At 34.6% G+C, this 13,289-nt stretch overlaps 1 protein-coding gene and 1 non-coding gene across 2 annotated transcripts; one reads left to right on the top strand and one right to left on the bottom strand.

Annotated features, from left to right (window-relative positions):
* Nucleotides 1-1,796: 1,796 nt before the first annotated feature.
* Nucleotides 1,797-2,824, bottom strand: LOC105729695 (olfactory receptor 4M1). Its single transcript, XM_012470625.2, has one exon. It carries the CDS (start codon nt 2,724-2,726, stop codon nt 1,797-1,799), a length of 930 nt encoding a protein of 309 aa, XP_012326048.2. The 5' UTR covers nt 2,727-2,824.
* Nucleotides 2,825-12,546: 9,722 nt separating this feature from the next.
* LOC135274495 (small nucleolar RNA U13) lies at nt 12,547-12,645 on the top strand. Its single transcript, XR_010342318.1, has one exon. It is a non-coding gene; the product is annotated as a small nucleolar RNA U13 (small nucleolar RNA).
* The last annotated feature ends 644 nt before the right edge of the window (nt 12,646-13,289 follow it).

The following is a 13,289-nucleotide window of genomic DNA, read 5'->3' as shown; positions in this document are numbered from 1 at the left end:
AGCATATTAAATCAGTGGTCTCTTTCTCAAGAACATCAGTCCTAGTTTGATGAAAGATAAGTGACAAAATGAATAGAAGTCTGGCTAGATCAAGTATAGAGAAATGACAATAAGATGATACAGATTTAGAAATATAACTCATTTTAACATATATATATATATATATATATATATATATATATATATCTTTTCTCATGCTTTGTCATAAAACATTAGAGAAGTCTACTGTTTTATTCACTTCCAGGTGATGAGAAGTCAACTCAAAAATCAGGACTCATAACATCAATCTGTGCCTTTGGATTCCTAGAGGAAAAGTAACATAATATTGAAGATAGAAGAAGGTTATCATAAGGAAAAAATCTCAATGCAAAAAATAAGCTTTGTGTACCACCATTCCATTCTACGAATCCAAGGTACACTGGGTCTGGCACAAATTACCTTGTCAATTAATAAATAAACTCTCTGTAAATGAATAGTAACTCTAGGAACAGTTATGCCATTTACTTTTCTATATTCATTCCTAATGTTGACAAGAATCTAATTAACTTAAAATTTAGCCCATATTACATTATCAAATTTAAAAAAGAAGACTAAAGCTTAATACACCCAATGTGTTCTTGCCCTTCAATGAAAAGAATACCTAGTTTTGAAATTAAAAACTTAAATTTAAGTAATAAACATAACCTATTATATCAAATGTTCTAATCTACATTCTGTTGTAATTTTACATTCTGAAGCATGGAGAGTAAATGAGTTTTCAGTGCCTGAGAATAGGAAATCAATCCTTAATAATTCTCTAAGGGATCATGGGAACCAATACATCTAGGTCTCTTCTATGTGCACTAAAAAATGGCTTCATGAGAAAGAACTCTGAATTAAGTGCTAACAAAAGCAGCACCCTACCAATTAAGTTTAACATGAGAGGCAGAATTAGCAATTATGGAAAGCATACAAAAGTGGCAAAGGAGATAATGGTTTTTTTAAAATTACACAGCTAGATGTCTACCAATCCCAGTCAACCTAGAACCTTTTCTCCCCAAGCCTACTTTCACTCTGAAGGATTTAAGTAGGGACTGGCTATAAAAACTCCTAGTTGCCTGGAGGCTTCATCTGGAATGAGATCGATCTTGTGTAGCAAGCAAATTACAACTCTGCTTTGAATTCATAAAAATTGTTTCCATAATGTGATAAAATTTTGAGTTCTGTCTCCAAACTGTTGAATGAACACCACCTGAAACATAAACTGAAATACCTTAAATAAATGAATCCTCCTTTCCATTATTAACTCTGGGAACAAGAGGAGATTAAAGGACAAATAATCTCTTTTTCCAGACCCAGCAAGATGGTTTACCGGATACAATTCCACTGAGCCAACACTAAAACATGACAACAATATTTATTTGCTAACTTGAAGCTAGCTGCATTCATATGCTTGCTATTTACTTCATATTTATAGTGAACATGTCTCCATGTCTTATTTTTATTTCTCAACACATTCTCCTCGGAGGCAGAGCCTCTGCAGAGTAGTACTCAATAAATTGTTAAAACGTACTTTAGCAGATCATTATTATAGCTTAAATTCTAATAATGATCTGTTGGGAATTTCAGGGTGGGTGTGGGAATTTCAGGGTGGGTGTGAGAATTTATTTTCATCTTAGTGCCTCTATTTTGTCAATATAAAGAGGAACTAATAGAGAAAATTTATAGTAAAATTTTAAGAACACAAATCAAAGGAGGAAGTAAATGCAGCATTATTACTACAAATACTTCCTGCTTTACAACAATGATCCTTAGGATCACAAAATATATTTGGTGATCAACTTCCTCATGGCTGTCTTTACTTCCTTGTTTCTCAATGTGTAAATAATGGGATTAAGTAAAGGGAATATCACAGTATGAAACACAGACACCACTTTATCTAGGGAAAAAGAGTCAAATGGGCGAGCATAAATGTAGATGGATGGCCCAAACATTAGCACCACAATGGTAATGTGGGAATAGCAGGTGGACATGGCCCTGTTGGTATTCTCACCTGAGCCTGCGAGTTTCTTAAGCATGGCCAGCAGGAAGACATAGGACATTAACAGAGCAATGAAACACACCACAGAGATCAGACCACTGCTAAAGATCATCACTAACTCCTCTGGGAAGGTGTTGGCACAGGCAATCCGGACAACCTGTGTGATGTCACAGAAGTAACTGTCTAACTCATTGGGCCCACAGAAAGGAAGCCGAACAATGAGAGCCACCTGTATTATAGAATGAATGAAGCCTCCCATCCAGGAGAGAGCCACCAGGATATAGCAGAGACGTCGATTCATGATAGTAGCATAGTGGAGGGGTCGGCAGATAGCAGCATAACGGTCAAAGGCCATCACTGTGAGCAAGAACATCTCTGATGCCCCAACAAAGTGTAAGAAGAAGAGCTGCACAATGCATCCACCAAAGGAAATTATCTTCCTCTCCACAAAGAAGTCTATGAGCATTTTAGGGGCTGTAATGGAAGAGTACCAAATATCAAGGAAGGCCAGATTAGCCAACAGGAAATACATAGGAGAAGTCAGATGAGGGTCAAGCCTGATGGTGCAAATGATAAGGATATTTCCTGGTAGGATGAACAAATAGAAGGATAGAAATACAGCAAATAGGACTAGTTGGACCTCCCGAGTCTGGGATAGGCCAGTGAGAACAAATTCTGACACTGTGGTGTAATTTGCAGTTGCCATTTCTTCAATTAACTTTTTTCATAATATAGCTACAAAAATTAAAGAAACTATAATTAGTCCACATAGCATTTAACTAGAGTCGTATCACTGCTTTCCAATTGTCTTATGCTTATGTTCCCTGTCATTAACAGATTGCATAAGGATACATTTGGTTGCCCATTTTATATTTGATAAACCAGGAGGGAGAGAATATATGATGAACTTGTGAATTAGAAACATTAAAACTATATGAAGTGTAGCATATATTTGAAACTCAAATCTCAGCTTGTTAATGTTAAAAATCTTACTTTTCATGAAATTCGGCAATGCACTGATTCGTCCCCTAAACATCTACATTAGTAAGAAATATGTGCAGCTACTTCTGAGAATAGCCAAATTTTAGAGTGGTTATCAGAGATGTAGCCTTTTTTTGTAGATCTTTTTTTGTTGAGAAATCTTGCCAACCTGAAAACTTAGGCTTGCAGTCTAATAGCACATATCCAGATCTAGCAGTATTTTAGTTGTAATACATAAAAGAGATCCCAAAGCAGCATGAGTAATGAATGGACATGTTTTTCCATAACTAAAACCTGTACAGCTTGATCCTTGGCATCAGGTAACCAGTCACAATATATAGCTATGCAAGGCCCTATAAAAAAATTCTTCTAGCTGTGACCAGATTCATCAATGCCTGATACTACACTGACTATGAAATTTGCTCACCATTTCAGGAAAGTAAGTAGAAGGTGTAGTGATCTGAGAAATGGGTATGCTTGCTACCCAATTTGACCCTGAGCTGATCTGCTCTGCTGTTTCAAGGTGACAATAAGAATAATATTATTCTTAAAATTTTGCTTATTGCCCTGATTGAACCTGACACCACTAAGTAGAACAAAACTTGTCAGATAAAAATGAAATGAACAGCTCACGTTACCAAATGTGCTTTTCTTTAGGTAAGGTTAAAAACTGTCACACCAAAGTAAGTTTTGCTCTGACCAATAGCCAATACAAGAGTGTTGGTTTTTTTTCTGCAGATGTGATATTTTATGATATTGCCTCTCTTATTACTTAAAAAATTAAATATGAAAAAGAATTTTTTAAAAGTTAAAGTTCTGTAAAACCAAGTAGATGTGACTGTGTCCAAACACTTACGGGCACTATGTACACTACTGAGTAAAGAAACTAAATGCACCATTTTTGGAACCTACTGGCTCAATTTGTACATAATTAACAAACATAGATAAATGACTTTCAGTATCTTATAGAGTCATTGTGTTCTGAAGAAGAGATGGCTTGCCACAAGCAGACACAAAGGAAAAAAGATCAGTGTTTTCCAGGAATCTGGCAGCAAGAGGAAGAAAAGTAAAAATACTCAGAAAGTGAGCAGTGTGGAACTATTTAGAAAAGGGATCAATTTCCCCGTCTCCATAAATTGCCCAGTATGGACCTCAGTGAGTTAATTAAGCATATTTAGTAAGACAGGAAAATTTAAAATTTGATTTAGGAAGATTTTAATCAAAAGAAAGATAATAAGTTTATCTAGAATGACATATTTCCTAAGATTCCAAAAAACAATGATTTTAACTATATTTACCTGAAGGAAGCAGCTCATAGCCCCGTAACTAATAACACAACAGGCATAACTATATATACTTGTTGTGCTATTAGTTATGAAGGCCATGAGTTAGTTATATACTAACTCATTTACATTCACTGATAAGTCAACTATGAGGTTCCAACAATCAATTTTCTACCAAAAGCATCTCAAATGTGATTATTCAGCTCATTTACATATTTTGCTATTATGCTATGCAGTTTCTGACCAGATAGAAGTGATTATTCATTCTTAAGTAAATAATTGTCCCTTTATTATTGAAAGGAGATGAATATTTTAAAGCAGTAAATACCATTACATGACCATATGCTTTTTATATTATTATAGGGACATGATGAAGCAATTCTGATTGTTGTCACACAAATTATGCCTTCCTCCTCTGCTCTATTCCACAGTCATTCCACTAAAGCAGAAGTAGAAAATGGCACTAATCTAGAAAGAATTTAGGTGAATGAGTGTTGATGTCTTATACATCAGGTATTGTGGAATAGAAAGGGTGATTTTACCAGAATAAGTATTGAAGAGATTTTGTTTTGTATCTCAATGTAAAAGATATGACATAAAATTAGAAACTAATTATATATATTTTGCATTAAGAACCAAAATTAACCTCATTTATTCCTTAGGACAAAAATGCAAAGGATTCATCCCTCTGCACTCCTTGATGAATGTCTCTCTCCTTCTCCTCTACACTTCACAACTGTCAGTGGAAAAGAAGTATTTTACTGGAGCATCTCAATCCAATAGTCAGGCAGCCAATCAAACTCCCTATCCCCAAGCTATTAATGCTCAGCCACTACTTATAACACACACACACACACCCCACTATACCATGTCACTTTCTCAAGGAAGACCAAAAACCTATTTTCCCTACATTAACATGACCATGACCTAAAATATCATAAAACACGCAACAATTCTTATTCTGTCCAGCACTTGTCATTTAATGCATGTCAGAAAAAGCTATCTACATGTGATATTAAAAAGTCTATTCCTAGGTATATACCTTCTGTATCACTTCTATAAACTATTCGTTTGTTTATCCAATAGACATTTAGGGAGTATCTACTATATGCTACCTGCTGAGACACAACAATGAACAAGGAAGACTCAATATTTGCCTCATTAAACTTCCATTCTAAAAATATAGACAGATATTAAATAAGTAAACAAGCAAATAAGAATAAAATAAAATATAAATAAGTGAAATAAAATAATCACCACTAGTACCAAGAGACAAGAAGGAAATAAAAAGGGGGCGATGATAGAGTAAATGATGATGGAGGGTGGTATGCGTGTGACGGAGTATTTTTTAAAAAGGTTTTCTGAGTTGGTGACCTTTTGCTAACTTTGAAAGTTTGAAGAAAAGCATTTTAGGAATAGAGAATAGAAAATGAAAAGGCCTTCTGGCATGAAAGGGTTTCTAAGAACTGTAGAAGACCCACAACTAGTAGAAGGATAAAAACAGAATAAAGAGATGGTCGAAAACCAAGTAATATAGTCCACAATAATAAAATTGGACTTCCAATTTTCTTTCAATATGTTTTACAATAAAACTTGGAGAATAGCTTAATACAATTTGCAATTTAGAAATATCACTCTAGCTGCTTTGTGAAGAAATTGGAGAGAGACAACATTACAGGAAAAAAATTGTGTGGCTTAAACTAATGATACGCAATAGTTATTTGGAGAAAGGAATAATTTGTTTAGAAAATATTGAGGAGATACAATATTTAGGAGATAAACACGATTTATCAGTGGATCATATGTTGCTATTGTCATACTTCCAAAGGCAGCTGGAATTTGAACTCCACAATGACAATTTTAAAAAATTGTCTTTCTGTGTTCTGTGTCTAAAATGAGGTTCATCTAGCATATTTCAGGTCCTTAATAAAATTGGTCTGAATAAACTATACATACTTGGGTATGCACTGTAACACCCCAAGAAAGGCTGGGAATTGTGCCAAGAAAACTCAAAGCAAGGAATTACGTTTGTGGGAAATTCTTGGGGGAGATAAGCCACTCATAAAGACTGACTTAGGACATTTTTTTCCAAGGTTGCCATTTAGGAGGGGATGTCTATTCCAAATCAGCGCTTACTCTAAGAGCAGTTATTGGGTAAGTTGCTTACGAAAATTTACTTCATCTCATATCTACCTACCTACTCCTCCTAAGCTTCTGCTCCTGTTTTAACAACATCTAGAAAATTCCCATTCTTAATCTGCAGAGACGTAGTTCCTAGAGGACTATGTGGAAATACCCAGTACAGAGGCATTCCCTGTAGGTGACTGAACTGTGAAATCTCAAGAGAACCAATGCTTTGGGGGAAAACAATAACCTGTGTGATACTGAGGTCATGAAATCTTCCTCTATGACAGTTTCTTCATAGCAACAGGAGGGGTTTTAACTAGAATTTTAAGAAATATTCTACCTCTAAAATCCTATGATTCTATTAAGTAAAAGTAGGTTGAGAGTAAAATTCTCAGAAAGGTAAATTAAGAATGATTTGGGTATCAATAGGGGGAAACAGTGATGTAATCACCATTGTGGATAGATATAACACTTAGAAATAATGTGAATTAATGTTACTATGTTTAGGATATTGAGCTCACTTATTCTTCGGGATGGTGAGGAAGAATTATACAGAAGCATCTTCACCATATAAATGGTATATGGAAGCCCAGAGACCTCGAGTGTCATAAATAAACCAGTAGCAGAAAAATATCAAGATGTAGTAATTACATCAATGTTCTGTATGCATTGTTGCCCATAGAAAACTAGGTAAGAAGAAATCAGAGAAGGGTTGATCTCACTATTAGACTATTTTGAAGAACATTTGCTGCTTATTTCTCTTTTAATATACTGTAATATTAAAGTGTATTATATAATACACATATATTTATACTTATATACTTATACGATAAGTATAAATGTATGTGTATTATATAATACACTTATACATTTATTTTATATATAAAATATATTATATATACTTATATATTACAATTATATATTTACATATAATACATAAATATATATTATAATGTTATATTATAATATAAATCTATTTCTTGCTTCTTTGTCTTTTAATCTACTTAGATATGGGGTGTTAGTGCTGTCAACTGAAGAATGATGAGGTTCATACATTTGGAAAGGAGCTTTATTTCTCATAGAGTTGCAGCCTGCAGGGTGGCCAGGCTGGGAAGCATACCCTCTGGCCAGAAAACAGAAACAGATATTTCAAAGGAGTGTCAAAGGGAATATATACTGAGTGAGATGGCCAAATATATATGCATAGTAAGCTATAGGAGGAGTCATGAATATTTATGAAAGGAGAACCATGCACATGCACATTTGCGCTTCATGCTCCTTCATGAGTGGCATATCGTTGGTCTCTTATCAGGAAGGAATGCTGGTTAATTGTTGTGTTGAAACCCCCCAAAAAAGAGGGACAGCTTCAGTGGTTGGTTGATATCAGCAGTGGAGTCTTTCAAAAGAGCTGGTTTCTATTTAGCCCTTAGGTAGGGAAGTCATGGCAGTTAAGTGAGGATGAGGATGTAAGAAGGCATATCTGACCTCCTATCTTGTCATGGCTGAAAACTCAGCTTTTAAGGTTACTCTCAGGTCCCCCTGGCCAAGAGAGGATCCATTCAGTAAGTTGGGGAGCTAAGGGTTTCATTTTTATTTTATTTCTCAGTGCCTTCATTCTAACCACAGCTGAAGCACTTACTATCTATGTAACCCTGAGGAACACATTTACCTCTCTCTGCCTCAATGTGCCTCATGGAAATAATGAGTGCAGTGGAAATAATAACAGTACCTACTTCATAGGTATTGCAATGATTAATGTATATAATGCTCCCCACATTTTTCCCAGACTCACAGTCCTGTTACATTTTTGATGTATTACTATTATTAAATCCTTCAGCTAGTCTCAGAAGCCTCTTTTCTGAAATGCTTGAAATTTTGTATGAATTTTGCATAAATAAGTTCCATAGGAATGCCATATTTCTATGGCTCCCATAATAGTAGACCTCCAGTAAATATTTTAACTCATTACACTGTAATTTTTCAGTTTGTATTTTGTAAAACATAACAGAAACTCTGAGCTCCTTGAGTCATGGAGTATGTCTCATTTATCTGTCTAGTGCCTGAGGTAGTTTCCAGCATGCTATTGTCTTCAATACGTGTTTGTTAGATGGATGGATGGATGGATGGATGGATGGATGGATGGATGGAATGATTACATGGATTTTTAATTGAATAAATAAATCAAAAGGCTTTGAAAAATTTAAATATCATAACATCTAATTGTTTCTATTACTTCATTTAGTCTTTCCTTACTCTGCTATATGATTCTTAATTTTGCTGTATGGTATCCTTTTTTTAAAATACGTATTTCACCCACATTTCTTTCAAGCTAGAGTCTCTTTGCTTTTAAGTTTCTTTTTTGCTTTTCTATTTATTTTCAAAGTTGTTACTACTACTAACGCTAATCCCTTTGAAATAAAACATCCCAAGCCCCACCTTTCCCAGCCTCTTTATAGAGACCATCTGAAGAACTATAATAAGTAACTGAAGATCTTGAAGTTTTCCTGACTTTCTTTCAGGAGCAAAGGGATTCAAAATTTTGGAAGTTTATTTTAATGATTTGTCACTCTCTGAAGACCTATAAATCAAAACAGCCTTCTCTGAGCTTGTTTACAAATGGATCATCCTATGAGTATAGAATAACCAAACTGTCTCCTCAATGCCCTGTTCAACCCTGACTTTAAAATGCTTTAATTATTGAGATCAAGGCAAAGAAGAAACAATTTGTCCATCCACTTCACAGCTAAGACCTGCTATATACTATCATCACAGTTCCCTAAGACATTTCCTTACATGTTGCTTTCTGTTTCTTACCACTCATCTCTGGGCATCTCGCATAGCTATTCCCATCATTATATCTATCCTACTGTCTCAAAATTAGGATGGTTTATGTAAACATTATAACAACATTCCACCTACCAATTACTGTGACAGTCTTGGTATATTCAGGAACTATGGGGAGGAGGTAGAAGCCTCTTCCCCCATTCATGGTGGAGGACTTTGTCCTCTATATGTTGGTATGTATCAGTTTCTGCCCTGATGTAACAGTAAACTAACTACGCACCATGGGTTATAACTACAAAAATCAATTCTCTGGAGGCCAGGGGAAGCCAGGTAAAAACATAAGCCCTGAGGGAATAATTTAAAAGTTGATTTGTGCTTCATCCAAAGAGCATAGAAACACAACTTTTGAGTTGCACAGAAGAAACGACGAATTTCCCAGGATTTGGGTGGAAAATGTTATGATCTACAATATGTGTTCTGTAAAGTATGACATGCATTTTCAATCCTACTGTCCCAGAGGACACAATAAGTTGTGTTGGAACAACTGGCTAACCAGATTTTTAAAAAGAATTATATTTTAGGCCAGGCACGGTGGCTCACGCCTGTAATCCCAGCACTTTGGGAGGCCGAGGCAGGTGGATCACGAGGTCAAGAGATCGAGACCATCCTGGTCAACATGGTGAAACCCCGTCTCTACTAAAAATACAAAAAATTAGCTGGGCATGGTGGTGCGTGCCTGTAATCCCAGCTACTCAGGAGGCTGAGGCAGGAGAATTGCCCGAACCCAGGAGGCGGAGGTTGCAGTGAGCCGAGATTGCGCCATTGCACTCCAGCCTGGGTAACAAGAGCGAAACTCCATCTCCAAAAAAAAAAAAAAAAAAAAAGAATTATATTTTATAATTTATACTTAACATAAATTGCAAGGGAGTAATTTTTTAATTACTAGAAATATAGAGAGACTATTTAAGTTATTTTGGAATAAATACAACTTTTTAAGTATATCCTCCCCCTATGAAAGAAAAACAAATAGGAAAAGAGTTATAGCATATTTGATAATGAAATTTAAAACTTAACAGCAAACACAAATATAGGGAAAAATGTTAGAAATTAAAACTACAGGAATATTCATGTAAGCCTCCTGGCGAACACAAATCAAAAACCTATAGTAAATACACAAAAGATAAACAGAAAGGAATCAAAGCATACTACCAAGGAAAGTGATCAAATCACAAAGGAGAACAACAAAAGAGTAATAAAGGAATAAAGGATCTACAAAACAACCAGAAAACAATGAATAAATTGACAATAGTAAATCTTTACCTACCAACAATTACTTTAAATATAAATATATAAATTTTACCAATCAAAAGACAAAGAGTGGCTGAATTGATTTATAAAAATAAGATCCAACTAAATGCTGCCTACAAGAAACTTACTTCACCTTTAATAACACATGTAGACTAAAAGTGAAGGGATAAAAAACAAAAATATTTCATGAAAATGAAAACCAAAAAAGAGCAGCAGTAGTTACACGTACATCAGACAAAATAGGCTTTACTGTCACAAGAGACAAAGAGGGTCATTAGACAGTGATAAGAAAGTCAGTTCACCAAGATGATGTAACAATTATAAATATGAAAACACCCAACATCAGAGCACCCAAATATATAAAGCAAATATTAACAAATCTAAAGCAAGAGATAGACAGCAATGCAATAATAATAGAGAGTTTTAATATCCTATTTTCAACGATGGATAAATAATCCAGAAAGAATATTATTAAGGAAACATTGTTTTGAACTACTTCAGATTAAATGAATCTAATAGACATACACAGAATATTCTATCCAACAGCAGAACACACATTCTTCTCAAGCTCACACAGAATATTCTCCAGAACAGATTGCATGTTAAGCCACAACCAAGTCTTAACAAATTTCAGAAGATTGAAGTCATAGTAAGTATATTTTCTGACCAATGTGGTATGAACATAACATCACTAATAGGAAGAAAACTGAAAAATTTATGTAGATATATGGAAATAAAACAACAACCAGCTGGTACTTTGACAGATGTTGGTCAAAGGGTACAAACCTTTAGCTGCAAGATGAGTAAGTACTGGAGAGTGAAAGTACAGTAGCTTCAAATTTGTTAAGAAAGTAGACCTCAAGTATTAACACATAATGCACATACACACATATACAAATGGTAATCATGTAATATGATGAATATGCTAATTAGCTTGGTTGTGGTAATCATTTCATAAGTATGCAAATACCCTAAATATATGTAATTTTTATTTGTAAATCATACCTCAATAAAGCCTGAAAAATTGTAGTGTGTGTGTGTGTATATATATATACACACACACACACATTGGAATATTATTCACACTTTAAAAAGCAAGATACAGAAGGACAAGTACTGCATGATCTCACTTATATGTGGAATCTAAAATACTCAAACTGAAAGTAGAATGGTGGTTGCCAGGGGTGGAAAGGAAAGGGAGAAATGAGGAGTTATCACTTAACAGTTACAAAGTTTCAGTTATTCAAAATGAATGAGTTCTGAAGAGTTAATGCACAACATGGTATCTATGTTACAACACAATACTGTATTGGACAACTGAAATGTCCTAAGATAGTAGATCTTAAGGGTTCTCACCACACACACAAAAAGGTAAACCTGTGAGGTAATTGATATGCTAATTATTTTAAATAGGATGATCATTTCACAGTGTACACATATTTCAAACCATCAAGTTGCACACTTAAATACGTACCATTCTTATTTGTCAATTATACCTCAAAAACTGGAAAAGGGGAATGAAGGAGAATAAGCTAAACCATGTGGCCACATGCTGGTTGACCTCCCACTGAAGGTCAATCCTCCTTTCAAATGACTACCATAAATCGCTTTTTTTGGGGGGTTTCTGTATTTCCTCCCTGTCTCAGTCCCTTCAGCCATAATGATGTAAACAACTCTGCCATCTCTTACCCCTGATTATAGCACTGGCCTGCGTGGTACTCTATACCTATAAACTCATAGACGGTATCTCATTTAACAAATCTTTTTCAAATTAGCCTATATGGAGTACGTCATTAACTTTTTTGGAAGTTGGAACTCTAAATGATATAATTTTCTATAAGTATATCCTTCCTTGAGTGTATCAACTTGTTTCATCCTATTGACTCTACATTTACAACTAAGATGCTCCAATGTATTAGATAATATAAATTCCCACCCTCTCTTTTCTGTTTCATGAAGCTGGGGGCTTCCATCCTCTGCTTTCAACCATTTCTGTTGTCTCCTATGCCTACTGTACAGCTGTCATCTTAAAAGTGCCTTTTGATCCCTTTGTGGTTCATAAGAATGATGATTGAGTTTTCACACTCCTGTGTGAGATGTACCTCCCTCAAATCTTATGACATGCACATTACCTGATTCACATGAAGAAAGAAAAAGGAAAAAGAAGAGAGATTAGGATTTTTTTTTTTTTAACAAAGTGGGTTTAGCCACCTTGCATTGCATGTATTAATTTATTGATCTCATTTTTTCCTCTTGTTTTGGTGGGACACATTATCCCATACTTTCAAAAAAAGAATACTTTTGAAGTAAACTTTATACATTTTTGCAGGGCTAAAAATACCTTATTCTATCTACCTAACTGATAGATTTGTTCTATATAGAATTCTATGCTGAAAATCAGTTTGAAGAACTTTTCCACTGTATTCTAGGGATGAGTTTGCTACAAAGTGTACTCATGCCATTTGAATTTCTGCTCATTTGTGATCTATGTGGTTTTATTTTCTCAATAATTTTACAATATTTTCAATCTTTAAGGTGGTAAAATTTCAGAAAAATGTGCCTTGGGATTTTTTTTTTAATCTTGTGCTGGGCATTCAGTAAATTTTTTACATCAAAAAAATTAAGCATTTCTGTTGTAAGAAATTTATTTTGTTTTTCTTTTTAAATTCATCTCTCTGTTTTCTTGTCCTTCTGGAATACATGTCAGTTAAATGGTTTGCCCCCAACTCGATACCTTATGTTCCTTGCTTTTATCTTTCCTTTTCTCCATTTCTTTGACATTTTTT

The sequence above is a fragment of the Aotus nancymaae genome, unplaced genomic scaffold (genome assembly GCF_030222135.1).
Source record: "Aotus nancymaae isolate 86718 unplaced genomic scaffold, 86718_ANA_hifiasm-v0.15.2.pri h1tg000011l, whole genome shotgun sequence".
NCBI lineage: Eukaryota > Metazoa > Chordata > Mammalia > Primates > Aotidae > Aotus > Aotus nancymaae.
The sequence above is the reverse complement of the archived record's forward strand: the minus strand, read 5'-3'. Positions and strand labels throughout refer to the sequence as shown.

Bases quoted from the DNA above. Each gene is read 5' to 3' on its own strand.
- LOC105729695 (XM_012470625.2), bottom strand. From the start codon at position 2,726: ATGGCAACTGCAAATTACACCACAGTGTCAGAATTTGTTCTCACTGGC.